Source organism: Vanessa atalanta, chromosome 3, assembly GCF_905147765.1.
Source record: "Vanessa atalanta chromosome 3, ilVanAtal1.2, whole genome shotgun sequence".
NCBI lineage: Eukaryota > Metazoa > Arthropoda > Insecta > Lepidoptera > Nymphalidae > Vanessa > Vanessa atalanta.
In genome coordinates this window covers 9,712,805-9,730,987 of record NC_061873.1, presented here as the reverse complement: position 1 = coordinate 9,730,987, position 18,183 = coordinate 9,712,805, and the positions used below count along the sequence as shown (strand labels likewise).

Sequence of the window (18,183 nt, the reverse complement as noted above, 5' to 3'; positions counted from 1 at the left end):
TAATTTGCATATGGCAACTATACTAAGTCTTTTGTCTTAAAAATTCTAGAAAGACTTTGACAATTGACAATATAACTTGACATTAATTTAAATATTAATTTTTCGTTTTAGTTTTATATCCGTGGTTGGTGGTAGTGGGTTCGTGGCAGATTGCCGTGAAAATTTAACTTAACCCGTCTAAGTCGTAATTTTGCCGCGATTATGTAGATTTCTTTAAAATATTTGGAGTGTGGTTGTTAAAAGTATCTTTGTAAAATGTCTACAGTTCTTCTTGCTGTAATTGCAGTTATTCTGTGTGTGCTTTTTCGAATACTCAATGTGAATAGTCAACCTCACAAGCCAGTTATATACGGCAGAGATAGAAATTTTATTGAAAATATTCTATTCATTGCACCATTTCTGAATGAACCGTGAGTAAATCCGTCTTTATTGAGTTATGTTTTTATTAGTAAGATACACCGTGTACCCACGGCCCATTAGATGATGTCATGTTCACTAAAATTAATACTTAGTATGTCCAATTTTTAAAAGAAAATCATGCATGTTTGCTGTAATATGGCTGTCAAAACATAATATATCTAGTTTAATATTATATGTTTATGTACCAAAAGCTGGAGAAACATTTATCAAGGTTATATAAAAATGATAATTTCACGCTTATGCCATATAAATAATGTATCTAAATGATTGTATAATATTATAGTTACATTTAATCACTAGATGAAACCGATAAATGAAGCTCATTCAACTGAATTGTAAATTATGTGTTACATATACATAGGTTCTCTATTTATTTAGCAAGACTAAGTTCTTATTTTATTTTCGGGAAACATACAGCATAGTATAATATACAAACATTTGATACCAAAATAAGTATCATATAAGCCAACCTAGTTTCCACTGTTACATGTTTTAACATGGAGTGAACCTAATAAGAACAAATAATTAACAGATAATCAAAGTTTATAATATTAGGTTTTATTAAGAAGTGATTTACAGTAAAACAAACAAAAGCAATAAGAATATTGATGACAAATAGAGTAATTTAAATTTTTTATTTAGTTATTTTAATCAATATATTAAATAAATTCTTGATAAATATGTTTTGCTTTTCTGTTTTAATTTGAAGTTGATTATGCTTGTTTTATAGTTTAATTTATAACTGTTTAGTACAACAGTACAGTAGTTATTGTTTTTATTACATTTTCTGATGATTTGGAGTTGTTAATAAATCTTATTAATACAATATATCATAACAATTAATTGAAAAAATTACAACAATAAATATAAATGCCTGTAATAATTTACATGTGTGATTTAAATAAAATACCCATTTCAGTCTTTTAAAACCTATCATATAATAATTATGAGGGTCTAACTCAGGTTTAGTTTTAACTTTTTACTTTTTGTATTACTGCTGAATCACAGTCATATTTGTTATCAACCATTAATGTATGTTAAATATTGTTAATTGTCCTGCAAGTCATGGGTTGCAAGTCTATGCTCTTAGAATTCTGATTAAAAAAAATTTCAAATATACCAGCAAAACCATTGCTAGAATATAAACTAGAATTTTGCTTCACAGAATAAAAATGGTTTATCCAAAAATTGCATATATGTATAAGTAACTATAAAAAATATTTTAAAATTATGTTTGTTGTTTTTTTTTTGTTTCAGTTACATTCCAACCCGATTATGGGGATTTAGTGGACATGTACAGACCATTCTTCATAGCCTAATAGGTCGTGTGCGATGCCCATGGCCTATAGGAGGAAGAATTTCCTTAGTCTTGCCTGACAAGTCAACTCTAACATATGATCTGTACGAACCCGTAGGAGCAGAACATGAAGGTATAATTAATTTTTTTTTATTTTTTATTAAGTTTATTGAATTATTTTATTTTGATATAATAATATAGCTTTATATTATATTGTACTATATGTATAAAAATAAGTGATAATGATATATTTATTCGGGACTCATACTCACTGTCTGAGGATTGAAATAAAATATCTAGCCTACATGCTATTTGTAAGCAATGTGTTTACAACTAACTTTAATTTAAAGAAATAACAAGATTCCTTATATAATGCTTAAAGTAAAGCTTAAGTTAAAGTAAAAATATTTAGTTATCACTTGACTGCTTCTCTTAATGATTTTGACCTAATTAGATGCCTTTACCTCATACTTATTACAGTTAGAAAGTATGAATGCACTTTTTGAATAGTAAATATATTATATAAAAACATACTACAGTCTTGTAGTGTAACAAACTCGTACGAAATAACATTGCATTGTTAAATAGACAAATGATTCATTAAATCAATGTTGCAAATTGATCCGTCAATTCATCCAATTGTTCGTATAAAGCATTGAATACTCATCGATGTTTCTTCTTATACAGATGACGTGACCGTGGCAATATGTCCCGGCATCGGCAATACGTCGGAGAGTGTGTACATCCGCACATACGTGCACTATTCGCAGAGACACGGCTATAGATGTGCTGTTCTCAACCACATCGGTGCGCTGAATAGCGTGCCAGTCACCGGCGCTAGAATATTCTCGTATGGTATGATTCGTAAATTTTAGTATTTTTTATTAATATGATATAATAACTTTTTGTTATTTTTTGCTACCAATAGAACTATGCGTGTAAGTTTTTGTGTAATAAAATTTATTAGACAAAAACTTACCCGCAATGAAATCAGTATCGTTCACAAAATAATGATTTAAATATATAATCGTTAACTTATAAAGCTGCAAATATCAAGATCCCATATTAATATCTAGGATCGGACCAATGAATAGATCTTTCTAAGATGAAATTCTCAGAAAAATCCTAAGTTTTAAAATTAGCAGTCTTTCAATCTCGTACCTCAGAAAGAACGAACTAGCTGATCCTGCGCCTGCTTGATCTTAATCTCCGTTGAGAAAAGCCGCGTTTACCGAATCCATCAGGAGTACATCATTGTTTGTTACTTATTTAATTAAAACACAATGAATTTAATTTCTAGCACGCAAAATACTTTCACAGAACAAATCGCTACGCTTAATTATAATAGAAAGTTTAGAAATAGTTTCAATTATTGTAAACTGTTTTAATGGTTCTTGTATACCAGAATTTAATTAAAAACATTTTCAATTTCCTTTCCATAAATAATTACATTGTTTTTTTTTTTAACTAAAGTTATAAAGATAAATATAAATACACTGCTATATGAAGTATCTTAAACAAACATAAACTCTAATACGATTAGAGAACTTTTTATTTCTTGAGAACTCTTTATTTCTGTAGTTGACTGTCAAATCGTTGTATTACATAATCGGAATTAAATACTTCGATATATAATTCAATTTTCAAATCTATATAATGGACTACAATAAAGTCTTCTCAGATTTGTTATAGAGCTAAAACAAAACTTGTCGAAATAATAGGTATAATGTAAATACAGTCCAATAAATAAAGAAATACACATCCAAGTACGGATAATAAGACTAAAATAATACCATCATTATTATCGTTAGGATGCTTTGACGTAATTTTCTGTTATAGCAATACTTTTCTTGTTGTATTCGTTATACCATGTGATTCAAATAATGCAACAGCGCATATATTTACAGTTTATTACTAAAGTAGTGACAAATAAAAATAAAATTATATACAATACAAATATTATAAATGCGAAAGTAACTCTGTCGATCTGTCTGTGGCACTTTCACGGCTAAGCCACTGAATCGAATTTGATAAAATTTGGTATGAAGGCCAAGGCTACGTTTTTATGCTTCACACCGGCGACAACTAGTATTATATAAATTACATTTCTTTACTAACTACGGTATCATCTTCAGTAAACAAAGATCCAATTAAATAAATAATTTTATATGTCCCCGTAAATGTGTAAGAATCGTTCGTTTATTTTTAATCTAGACAGTAAAAAGTAAACAGCCGAAATATTATGAACGTTATCCGGGAACATATATGATCTAAAATACAGTGGATCTTGTTAATTGGTGTAACGAATATTACAATGCTATAAAAGCTAATTTAATACACGTAATGAAATTACAAATGATTAACGTTTATATATTTATTTATATATTTATATAAAGTTATTGATATTAAGTGTTTATTTAGTACATTTAATTGTTTAAAAAATAGGAACAAGTCAAGTTTTTCTCTCTCGTTCGACTGCACGTTGTATTCGAGGTTTATATGGACAATGTCAAGGTCGACGACAATCGAAAATTACGTCACTCGATAAAAATAAAATAAAAAATAATATGAACCATCGATATTACGAAATAAAAACAGACTATGTGTATAAGTAAAAGTAACGGGACTGTCTGCATATAAAATATTAAAATACAGAAAGCGCTTGAAGGTTTTTAATCGACGCTGCCATTTGTATTGCTATTGTTAACATGAGTAATTTAATATAAGATTTTAAAAACTGTGCACTGGATGGAATGCGTGGAGATCAATGATCTCCAGTTCGAATCCAGGCATTACTCATTGTTATTTGTACACAAAAAAAAAGACTTAAAATTTAAATGGAAATAAACGGGAAGAATCTTCCCAACACACAAAAATAATTGTACGAGTTGAGGTTGCCAAATTGATAACCTTCTGTAAGCCGGTTTTGATCTGTATTTACAAAATTTATCGGTGCAGGGAAAGTAGCGTGAGGGACTTACATGATTGACTGTGTCAGTTAAAATTTTGCGATATCTATATCCATACAGTCCAAACTTCTCTAAACATAGTCTGGTGCGTTTGCTATTTAAATGAGTGCTTATTGATAGTCGTTGAAACAATCATGTAAGTATAAGTTATTGTTATTGAATCTAGGTCCTCGAGGTTCGAGGGCAGACTAGATTAATATATTATATATTATAGTATAGTTTCCGCCCGTTTCTTTACCCGCCTGTGAGAGAAGGGTGTCAGGTGTTAGGTATCATATGTCCTTTGTTTAAAATACATATATACGTAAAATTCAAGAAGATCGGCTGAGTAGTTATGGCTCGAAAGCGTAACAAACAAACAAAATTACTTTCATTTGTATAATTATTATTTAGCATTGTTTGGACTGCCTTTATATTATTATAATAACGACAGCATGAGAGCTATTTGTAACAAGTAGTAAGTAACAATGCAATTTAACCAATGCTTGTAATTAATATGTAGGTACCAGCTGTAATTTGATTCGATTGACTAACACACAAGCAAACAACAATAGACTTTAGGGTAACTAGTCTTCTATAATTCTAGCAGAAAAACTGGAGTAGTATTCTGGAAATTTTCCATTGCTTAGCTAAGGTCTCTTCTACCTTTGAGAAGAACATTTGGAACTAATTAACTAACGCCATACATAGGCACATACAGGTTTCCGTACGATGTTTTCCTTCAGGGCCGAGCACGAGATGAATTGTAAACACAAATTAAGCACATTGAAATTCAGTGTTGCTTCTTGTTGGTTTAGGTACACGCGTTCTAACCACGCCACCGGCTCGGAAATATAGCTGTCTGGAAGGATAAAGTGCCTGTTGATATGAATTTATCTGTTAACCCAGACTATGTTGTCGACAACACAAAAAACATAAGCCCTTTTAGGTGTATTTGTAATATCATGAACCCACGATATCGTCAGATCAGGTTTGGTTTACGAGGTCAACGAAATATGAACACGAACCTACACCTACTAAAATGATAAAGCTTGAATTAATTTTCACTGGACTTCCAATGAATATCCTTGGGAATGGGTTTTAAAAATATTCACTAAAAACATTTTATTGTTATACTGTTATATATTCTTGTAAGACAATGGATATTTTAATTTTTGAATCACTTTTTGTAGAGCTTTGATTCCATGTAGAGATTAGTAATATTTTTAATTATTTTTGAACAAACAAAAAAACCTAATTCCGTGGAGTGCATGTTAACTGTATATTTTTAAGTTTAGTTTAATGAAATTAAATCTTTGTACACCTAATTAGTCTAATTTGATAACGAATTATATATGACACGTTATCGTACTAATAAACAGTTCAAATACTTTGAAAATGTAATTTATTTTTCATGTAAATTGTTAGGTGGGTTTATTTTTAATTTGTGAACGAAACTGTATAATACAATTAGTACCTGAACTGTACGAGTAAAATAAGGATTAGAAAGTTACTCTTTGTTATCTATAACAGATAGCTAAACGCATTTTCATATTTCTATAGAAATTGTGGAGACGTACAAGTCTCTTATGTACAGTTCTTAATTATCTATTCTGCCAAAAAATAATCAACTTCTTCACATATAACCTATGTCCAATCTTTAAGTTTAAATTAAAGTACATAATATGAAAGTTCTATATACATGAATCGGAAAGTTCTTTTGTGAAACGCGAAATTAACAAACAAACAGTATTAACCTCTTTATAATATTATTATAATTTAAAAATCTTTGCAATTGAAACTATGGTTAGCTTAAAAATAATTTATAAGTTACGTACGTAATTATAATTAATTGGAGATTAATATAATTATTGTAGAAAAAACACTGTGCTATGGGCATTTTGACCTCATATATAGAACAAAGCTATATAATAAATAAAATAAACTCAATTAAATATAAAATGAAACAAACAAGGTAATGTTAAATTTTCAAGAAATTATTTTAGATATTTGGTCTGATGTCATCACTTATTCTCATTATAATTCATGATTGATCCTCATCCGTTTAGTGAAGTCCATAGATCAATGGTTAGTCAAGTAATAATCAAGGTGTTCTGTTTAGTTAGAAAATGTAATGTTTATTATTGTGATATGAATTTGATTAATTGTAATATAAAAAAAAGTTTAAGTTCCAAATTTGGAATTAGGCAGCTGGGTAACCTGTCACGCAAGTTTGACATGATGAAAGTTATCTTTAAGCGTCAAGGCTAACGCTCTTGATTGCGAACAACGTATGTACACACGAAACGTTTATCTTTAGTATTTTTTTGCAGGTCACACCGATGACTTCAACTATATGATAGAGAATTTATTGGAGAGATATCCTAATACGAAACTGATATTAGTTGGATTCAGTCTCGGCGGTAATTTGATAACGAAGTATCTCGGCGAGGAGAGGAAGAGAGCCAAGAATATAATAGGCGGTATATCGATATGCCAGGGATACAATGCCATCGAGTGAGTAATGGAATGTTTATTTGGAGAATATCGTATTTAGAGTTCGTATCGTACTTACAACATTGTATGATTCGTGTAATATTTTTGAATTCCTAATATATACTTATGGTAAGTATAGTATGTACGTACATATTACCGACTCATTATGTAATTTACTGAGAAGCGGGATGCATAATACCTCATCGCGAAAAACAAAACAATGATTTTTTTTACTAGATAAGACTCTTTAAATGTTTTATATAATAATAGTAATTTTGTTTTATCTTGTAATAACAGAGAAAATGGATCAATCAATGGCAAAAAAAAAATACAAAAATCAAATTGACTTTTACGTGCACTTTTGAATAGCCAAGATTAGCACTAGTTCGGAATGTGGACTCTTCTGCGAAAATTACAATTAAATATAAAGCTATTCAGTTTATACACGATATTCAGGAAACGTTCAATGCATGACTTTTTGACTGATATATAGATATATATATTGAAATACAGAATAGGCTTTTCTAATGAGATTATTGTTAATACTTCTTAGGACAGTGAACGCCTATCATAGACGTTATTACAATCATCTATCTGAAAGGGTTAATATGGAATTGATGTTTGCTTGAAGTAAGTTATCATTGCCACCTGTAGACATCGGTATTATAAGAATATATCTGGGTCTTAAACACAACAATAATGAGTACTGTTGTTTGCCGGTAGAAAATCTGATGAGTGGGTGGTACCTACCCAGACGGGCTTGCACAAAGCCCTACCACTAATATAGATGTATATATTTAATTCCTATTTTGACGTAATTGACTAAAAACGGTTTGAAAACTTTGTGAAAAAGTAATAATTTAGTTTTAAAAATTGATTGGCGCCGATTGCCTCTATTTCAATAAAAATATTGGACTTTTATTGGATACTACTTAATAGCATTTAAATTAATTAAAGAGTTTTTACTTCTTCGCTTTATTTATTTTTAATTAAATATTTTTTGGAAACTACGTACGTTCCTTCTATTGTAAGTCGATATTACTATGTAAGAAACCTTAAAGTAAGTGTCGACATTCGACAACAATACTCTACCATTTGAAAATTTGAGCGACGCATTGAACGAATTGATTATACTTAAAGTAATAAACAAGATTCGTTTTTAATCTCCTCATCATGAAGTATTCATCCATTGACACTACATACGAATAGTGTGCCGTGACTACATCACTTCATTCGTCACACATGCTAATTACCATTTGCGAATTTATTACTTGGACTATTCCAAAATAACTATCTGAGTCATTCTGTTTTTATATTCATGTATAATCGTTTGTATGAAGGTGAAGTGCGAACGACCCCTTGAAATTAAGATTTTGCTTAATCCCTTCTCTATAACTGAGGTCAGACAAAACAATAATATCAAGATTGAGTCGAGCGTTATGCGTTTATACAAACTAAATAATATATAGCTATACTGAAAGTAGGTATAAATGATTATAAAGTGGAAGTTATATATTAATCGGATCGGAGTTGCCATAATTGCGTGCCTTGAAAAAAAACGCTAAGAAACACACAATCGAAATCAAATTATATGTTTTTGTTTAAGTAGATATTCGTTTTACAAGATTTATTAACCCTTTTAACGCTAATAATGTAATATTACGGGTTTAAATGTTATTGATAAATATTTCTTTAATTATAATCCATCACTATTTACTTAACTATTCATATTCGTTTTAATTTTACTAGCAACGTTCCGATAACTACTTCCGATAGTTTCGTCGGTCAAAACACAATTTTTTCGCAAATCCATAATGAATATCAAAATCAATGCTATAAATGAAATGAATTATTCTTCGAATATTAATTCGATGCCAAATGTAGTATATTTGTTTGAGTGCGACATTGATAAAATATAAATTAAACATAAAGTGAGAAACCCACGTTAATAAATTAATAGTGAATCAGATTTTGAACCTCCCAACGCTATATTCATTAAAATCTTAAGTGAATCATCTCATTCATCATTTAATTAGTAATATATACAATTTTGAGTGATATTAAATTAGCGGTGTAGAAATAAACCAACAATAATATAAAACCGACTTATCGCGGTACTTCACCAGTGCAGTCTACCCGAGAACGCCGTCATCGCGATTTTATGTGCGGCAGAAGGTCAAGCAACGTCATATTTTGAAAAATTGGCAGTTTCAGTTCCTTATATACTTATTATTAGTTGGGTGACTAATGTTGTTATTTAACCTGTCTATAATTTTAAACGATGACGAACTACTTATTATCATTAATTTTATATTGTAACTGTTCATTATTATTTAATTCAATTCAATAACATGTATAAATATTTTTACACGACCCTACTATGTAAGCGTATTTATATCAAATTAAATCAAAAATATATAAATCAGTGTTATGGACCTATGCAGTAGCATAATACTCCATAATACTGATTTATCGACTGCAACCTTTATCAATCGCAACAAATATTTGATAGCAACCGTTGCTATGCTCCAACCGTAAAAGCCTCACAAATCGCACTACGCCCTCAGTAAAACTTGTTATTAATGTAATTGAGTGTTAAATACAGTTTCTATCCATCTTATATATGTATAAGATACATATTTAATACATCGATCTATTATATATTCACAAGGATAGGAAGGGTGTACAAGCTTTTGTGGATCTCTAGAGCATTATATACTGATTAAATTGATGTATATTGATGATCTTAAAATTATACATATGTTGTTTATTTCATCATAACATCGATAATTGTGTTTTACAACATTATTAAAAACTATATGTTCTTAAACGTTGCTGCCGCTGGAGACATGCCACTCTAATCCAATCGTGGCGGTTGAATGGTTAATAAAACTTAAAACTATGCCAAATCGACGTTTCTAGTAGTTCGACATTCTGTTACTAGGAAGTTAATCTTGCGGCGAAACACGTAATACTAAAATATTTGTAAATAAAGGTTTGCTGAAATGTTTTCATTTAAACAGATTTATTTACGGTGGTATATAGCATTGTTATTCTACCTGGGGGGAAACGATTGGGGGATAGAATAATGTCATGTTATCTTTTCACTGTACACATTTCAACCATTGTTGTGCATTGGTGCGGTTGGAAAAGTGTGTGAACCAGAGTAACTACAGACACAACATCAACATCTTAGTACCCAAGGTTTGTGGCGTATTTGCAATGTACACAATACATGTTAAGTTCATTGTTGTAAAAATATATGTATTTTTTTAGAGTTTTAAAACATATTCACACTAAAATGCTCAGAGGGGAAATATATTTTTTGTTTTTCTTAGCATTTTAGTATTGTTATTTTTTTATGCATACACGGGTGGTTTTTACCAGCCTATTATTCTATATATCGCTGAATTGTAGAGCTGTATTCCGGTTTTTATGTGGTTCAGTAGCCAGTTCAATTACAAGCATGGTTATATAATACATCACGAACCATCGTAGCCTATTCCACACAAGAGGAGTGAAGATAAATCCTCCTTAGACTTGGACTATTCCAATAGGCTGCCTGCATTCCAATATACCTGTGTGGAATGATATTATCTCATACAGTACCATTCTCACGGGTTATAGTGATCACGTACCAGTAGGTTATCCTATTTATACTTGGACTTGTTTACCTTCCAAAATAATTTAAAAAATATATAATCTTTAAGACTAATTCTCTATCTCTCTTCCATTAATAAATGGCAATTTAATTCAATTAATTACAAGATTTTGTAAAACTTTTGTATATATAGTAAATTTAAATTAATCATATATTACAAATTTAATTATAGCAAAAATAAATTAAACGTTAAGTTAATGAATAATAATTAATTATTTAATTATTAAGAATACTAAAAAGGTCACCAAAATTTAAAAATAAGTTAAAAAATAATACATTATAAAATAATAACTTTGGCAGAAGGCTGTAGAAAACTATGTTACGTTTATGAAATACGCCAATCGGCACCAATTTGTAGATAAATAAACTCAGATATTTCGCGCTAGTTGATATAAAGATAAGATATTTATCTTTTGAACATTGTATCTACCGAAGTGTACAATTTGAAACGGTCATGAGTCAGACGATGATCGCGTCATTCTGAGGTGGCACCCGTGCGTTGTATTCCCACGATAATCAATGTAACTTAAATTTCTTATAATGTTGCGCCCTTATTTCTTTGATATAATATGAAGCATTGATGACCCGATGTTACTTACAAATTCAAATTTCTAAAAAAAACAATGTTATCCTACGATACACATGTGCTTGATATATCAAAAATATTATGAAATTATAAGCATTTTAATTTTGTTCACCTTGAAATTATTACTAGTCGAGTAATGTTATCTGCTTTCACATCTGCTTATGTTATTAAGTTTCACATATTTAAAGTAAAAATCCAACTATAATTGGATCGAAAGGTCATTGTTCGGGGATAATTATCTAAGGCTAAAAGGATGTCAAATCATATGCCTAAAGATGTGTCTTGAGCCAAAATACATCAACATGAAAGATAAATTTATTATTGTATTAGTTTTACGAGGGTACGTCACACACATAATAATAAAATGGAAAATTGTGTAGTATAGTTTGATTGTTTATCACAGCGTCAACTTAATCATGTCAGGGTTGCTCTTAATACTAAAAGGTCTTCATTTTATACATAACTCTGTAACGTTACATAAGAAAATTGTGTAAATTTATCCCACTGCTGGGCTAAGTACAATTTTCCATTTGAGGAAAAGGTTTGAAGGTTATTACACCACGCTGCTTCAATCCTAGATAACCATGTGACATATTTCCATCTGACACATGCAGTTTTCCTCACTATATTTGCCACCTCCCCAGCTTGCTGTAAGAAATATTAAACATTCCCTACGTCGCCAATGCGCCACCAACCTTAGGAGCTGAGATGTTATGTCCCTTGTGCTTATAGTTATATTGACTTACTCACCCTTCACCGGAACACAATAATACTAAGCGTTCTTCTAACCAGAGGGCCATACCGGTTATTTTATTTTTATATTGTATTCGTTGATATATTTCAAACATTTTGTATAAAATAATAGAACATTATCATATTTAAAGTAAAATTGCTTTCAGTACGATGGTATATCTTCTTCAATGGCAAAACTTCCGTCGATTCTACCTTTACATAATGACGGATAACTACCGAAACATCATTACGAGACATAAGCGTATGCTTCTCAGTCCAGAAATGAAGAGCCGATATACGCTAGACGAAAACACGATCGTGTCAGCTGGAACTTTGCCTGACTTGGATGAGGCTTATTCGAGGTATGCATTACTGTATAAAACGATTCGGTAGTTTATATAGACGTTGATCCTCTTATACGATATAAATAATTTATCAGGAGTCATAGATTGTTATTTGCTATATCTTTCTCACGTATTAGATCTAGATTATAAAGAAAAGCATTTTTTTTTAATTCAGGTATCTTTATTCAACAAAGAAGTATTACACTTTCTCATTGATTTTCAAACTTCTACCAGAGTATGCTAAATTATTTTAAGTTACAGACCAGTGTAAATATTCAAATTTATATTTATACCTACTTGGATTTATTTCGATGTTAATTTAATGTAATTATTTAAATAGTTTTGCGCTCGTTTGAGTGTTTTTCGGTAACTGTAGTTAAATATGTACATAAATGTTATAAATAAGACCTTGACATCGTCCATTTTAGATGATTCTGTTTCTTTCGCATTATTTCGAAAACAGCGGGTTCGTTTGTATTAACTTATGATTATTAATAAATTTTGTTCACTCCGGTATTATAGGAAAGTGCACGGCTTCAATTCGGTAACGGAGCTGTACAAATGGAGTTCGTCTGCCTTCTACCTACAAAATATAAAGACACCAATGATATTTATAAACGCCCGAGATGATCCGATTGTACCCGAACCGCTACTGCCTCACATCAGAGAATTTGTCAGTAAGTATATAAAAAGTTTTTTTTTAAATGTAATTTTAATAATATTCAAAATACGAGTGATAAAAGCACTTATTATTCGAATGAGTACCGATTTTTTTTAAATATATATGCGATGCCGAATTCATCCTTGCCGCTGTTTAAACTTGACATATAAATTAAACATTACATTGTGCTGGTATTAAGTGCGAAAGAGCGAGCAAATAATTTCATGTAACACTATTTCAGGTAAATGTAATGTTAATATAATTACTGAATATTGTACACTTAGAGGTACTTCATTTAAGTTGAAATTTAAATAACTTTACATTGCTACAGAAAAAATATTATATTTTTATAAAGGAATACATTATATATAATGAATATGATGTCAGCAGTGTATCGACACAAAAGGAAGGTCACTTAGCATATGGTGATGCTCGGGGTAGCATACAATAACCTCCAAAGTTTTCAGTGACCGCCTTATACAAAAACAGTGTCATCCATAAATAAATCTATATAATATAAAATAAACTATTATTATAAATACTGACTTAAGTAATTATAAATAGTTAAATAAAAAAATCCCAACTCTCTCTAAAATGTTCTCTTTGTATACACAGAGAAAAAAAAAAGTAAAATTATCGCATATATTATAAGCAATGAATATAACCACTGTAATGTCATAAAGCATTACTTTATTTGCATTTCCATAACTAACTATTTTAAATAAATATCATATATTCTAACGAGTTGTCTCTCTTTATCTGATTGGTGTATGTATTTACATTATATATTATATCTTGAAATAATTCCATACAAATTCTAAAAATAAAAATTAATCATGATAACTATTATGTATATAGATGTAAAAAACATATTTGATTGTAAAGCCTGTTCATACAAGTCGCGGAAACTATTACGCGATCACAGTAACCGATAATGACTCAGACTCGATACTAAAGCCAGTAGCATCACGGTTTGAAAGCGTTCAATAGTAAATTGCAAGGTTAAAATTTCATACCGTGTTTGTAAAAAAACGTGTACTGTTTAGAGAAAGCCTTAAGAATAATGTATCTGTATCAATGTTCAGTAATCGCAACTGCTATGTGCAAGGGCCACTAAATGGTCAACGTGGCGACCTTAAGCAAAGGTGCATTAAATCCAGATGATTAACAATTAAATAGATCATTAAAGGCCAAGGATAATGACGAGGAAATCGAAATGTATGAGAAGAAATTCTGACTCATGTGATGTTGTATTATGTCAATGGAGTAGAAGAGGGGGGGATGTGTTTTGATTTGTCAATAAAATTAACATACAAACACTAAAAATTGCTTTACATTTTGAGTAATTTTCGTGGACTCTTTCGTGTTTTACTCATAATGGACATTCAAATTAACATTGAATTCAATTTTACAATAGTTCTCCAACAACTTTTCTTTCTTGAATTATATATATTGAAGTGGCGCAGTCCACCGCAATCAATATAATAAAAAGCAATCGCACGTTTCCCACGTGTCTGAAACGTCGGTGATACGGATCAATTTGGCGGCATGACCTTAACTATTTAAATATACTGATTATTTTATAAAAACAAAATAATTTATGCGAGCTTATCCGTTTATTGTTATCAATGCGAAAAGTAACTGTACCCATATACTGTCTCTCATATAAAAAAGGTTTAATCGTCACACAGGCAATTGACATACAAATGAAAATTTCTTGCTTTTTTCCGAATAGAGAATTTTCAACATCATCTTCTTCTTAAATAATTCTGTTCATCGATGAAGACTGCATTAAAATCCGTTGCGTAGTTTAAAAGATCTAAGCGTACAAATGTCAGGAACTGACTGTTTAATACTAAGTAGATATTACAATATTCATTTAATCCCATGACAAGCGCAACGTGATATGGTATGGGCTATTTAAAGAATGGTTAAAATGTATTATTTTGATTTCTATCATCACTCGGTTGATGCGAAAACTATTAATTCAATCTTGTGATCGTCGGGGAATAAAAATGTGCCTAGATTGCTCAAACATCAGAAGATATTCTACATAACACGTTTGCTCGTCAAAATAGCTCTTTCGAACCTGGACGAATATTGTATATGTTTTTCCACCAACCGTGACGGAACGGTGGGGCGGCGTGGTGAAATAAGCCGAAACTTCTCCTTACCAGGTGGTCTTTGACGTTCACGGTATATAACTTACGATCCGTATTCATGATTGCAGGCTCCCACGACAAGGCGATGTACCTAGAGCTGTCTCACGGCGGCCACCTCGGCTTCTACGAGGGCGGGCTGGTGTACGCCAACCCCGTGACGTGGCTGGACCGCGCGCTGGCGGCGCTGGTGGGCGGGCTGCTCATGGCGCACCACAAGTGCGAGCCGCGCGACGCGCTGTGCGAGCCCGGCGCGCGCTGCGACGAGCCCGACCTCATCAAGTCCGCCACCATCATATACCGCGACCCGCTCGACAAGCCCGCCCTGGACGCGTAGGCTCGATCTCTAGTAGGAAATTGTCTGTAGGTAGATGTTGATGGGTTAGTGACGACGAGGGGAGTTCGTGTCGATAGGTTTGTGTTCCTATTGAGGAGATTCAAATATTCCTATATTATTCCACATGTGTATGTTTGAAGTTCACTTTTGTTTGTGTTTTAAACAGAAACTCGTGTTTGATTACTGATTGCATTGTTAACGATTGAAAAGAACCATTTTAATTTATATCGCTACAGTATTTATTGTAATTGTTTTTAATATTTTGGTGTAATATTAATTCCATGTGATGTTTTATAATGATAGCGCTTTCTGATTATTTCGAATGAAAATCTATTTTCCATTGAACAATGGTGATGTTATTTACGTTCCAGTGTTGTGTATTACTTATACGTAACGCGTACTTATGAGTTTTAAGATGAACCACCTGAGGTTTTATATTTTTAGTGAAGCCGATTTATATTATTTGCATTTACTTTAATGTATTATTTATTAATATATTTGTATATTAATAACATAACGACGTGTTCAATTCGGGTAAAACCCTAAATATAAATTTAACTTATGTGTTTGTGATTTCTAAGTTCATACAATATGTTTTTAGTGTTATAAGATTTGGGATGTAGATTTATAGTTGTTAAATTATATGTCCTGCTTCATCTAAAGACAGAAAACACGTTAGGCGAATTGTTCGTAACAATTTGGCATATTACTTGTTCGTTATATAAATGATTATCTCCAAACAATATAAAATCGTACATTCAAATAGGTATTTAAATTTTTTTTTGTAAAGTTATACGACGTATTTTGTTATCGCCTTTATTGGACATAAAGTCATACCATTTGTGATATTACCAAACGACATTTATAATATGATGGAATTAAGTGCCTCTATCACATTCGAAATTATGTAAATTATTTAAAAAAAAATATCAATTAAAAGTAGTGATTAAGACTAAAGCCTTGTTATAATTTGATTTGATCATGAAAGGGCAACCATTGATCATTTGTAGTTTTGAGAATTGGTGCAATATTTTAGAGAAATATTTAGATGAAAATTGTCGGAAGTATAAAAATTTGTAAACCCTTTAAAAAGTGAACTTAGCATGAGTGCAATTTTTATAAACATTTTATTGGAAAAAAAAATAATGTTTTTAGATTAGTTTTTGAGGTGCTTAACATATAGAACTTTATATATATATATAAATCTATTATATCCGCATAATTCTCCAATTTTGTTATTAATTTATTATGTTACCATGTTTATGTTACATAGTACAAATTCAAAGATAAGCACAAAATTTAAGCTAAGTGTTTCACCAAAATTAGCTTTTTCTCTACTATGTATAAAACGGCTTTAAATTGTTTTTCTTGAATTTTCTATATTTATTTTACCGTTTTTGACAAACTTTCACTAACAATTTAGTTATTGTGTTCAAATTATAGCTATTTCAAGGGTTTATACCTTATGCACAGTATTTAAGTAAAAAAATAAAATAGCGAAAAAGTTTATAGTGGTCTAAAATAAAAGACAATAAAAGACAAGTACTTCATAGGCCAATATCACCTTATATTATTTTATATTCTTATTTTTCCTTGCACAAACAATCAATGTTTCGTTTTATACTTTGTATTTAAATTAAGATAGATTTAATTAATTGATATTATTTGGTGGCATCTTCTGTATGAAAGGTACAATTTTAAATTCAAATAATTACTAAGCAAATATGAAATTCCTCAATGTGGAATCTCATGTTGATGTGTGATTTGAACTGTTAACTCTCACTAAGAGTATTTTCAAATTCCAAATAACTAGTTCTAATTGTTAATCTCAAATAATTTGTGTGCGAAAAAATAGTGCATGTATATGGTATGGTATATACTACTGCTTTACTGCAGTCATTTTTTTTTTTAATATGTCAGATTTATAACCAATGTTTCAATACCTAACGATTTATAAAAAGTTTAGTGTTAGCTATTAGTTTGACATGACGTGATGTTTCCCCGAAATTCCCTAGCTTAAAGGTCCTAAGACACCGTCTGACGATATGCCGCAGGCGGCTTATCTATTACCTAAATGGTAGAAAAAGTATAGAAAATACGTGTCGTATACGTTATTTTATAGTGCCTAAATAATAGTACTGGTGTTATGTGAGCCTTAATTACTTTGGTATTAAGATATTTTTATAGATCTTGTTGCCAGTTCTTTTTAAAAATTGTTAATGCTACATTCAAAGTTAAGTATTGGCCATGATATCTGTGAATTAATTATTTGACATGTTTGATCAATTAAATCTTGATGTTAAATTTTATTTAGTACAGGCCTAATAAATGTGATGTAAATAAAACACGTGTTTTAAATTTTTCCCATTTGTAATTAAATTAATCATTACAAAAAATTTGATAAATAAGTATATTTCTAAGTCAATTATATAAAATTTTTAAGAGACGGGTGAATTTACGATGCCTTAAACACTAACAAGTTAAAACTAATCTTAAATTACTTTGTAAATGGAATATTATAATGACATTCTTAAAAATATGA

General features: G+C 30.4%; 1 protein-coding gene across 1 annotated transcript; it reads left to right on the top strand.

Moving 5' to 3' along the window:
• The first annotated feature begins 104 nt into the window (after positions 1-104).
• Positions 105-17,771, top strand: LOC125077166 (abhydrolase domain-containing protein 2). The gene is made up of 7 exons (XM_047688998.1): positions 105-410; positions 1,678-1,850; positions 2,405-2,572; positions 6,999-7,182; positions 12,308-12,502; positions 13,007-13,161; positions 15,376-17,771. The coding sequence occupies exons 1-7, from the start codon at positions 256-258 to the stop codon at positions 15,639-15,641; spliced, it is 1,296 nt and encodes a 431-aa protein (XP_047544954.1). The 5' UTR covers positions 105-255; the 3' UTR covers positions 15,642-17,771.
• The last annotated feature ends 412 nt before the right edge of the window (positions 17,772-18,183 follow it).

Coding starts and splice junctions, on each gene's coding strand:
- LOC125077166 (XM_047688998.1), top strand. CDS start 256: ATGTCTACAGTTCTTCTTGCTGTAATTGCAGTTATTCTGTGTGTGCTT. Junction 12,503..13,006: donor TTGGATGAGGCTTATTCGAG/GTATGCATTACT, acceptor CCGGTATTATAG/GAAAGTGCACGGCTTCAATT. Junction 13,162..15,375: donor TCACATCAGAGAATTTGTCA/GTAAGTATATAA, acceptor TCATGATTGCAG/GCTCCCACGACAAGGCGATG.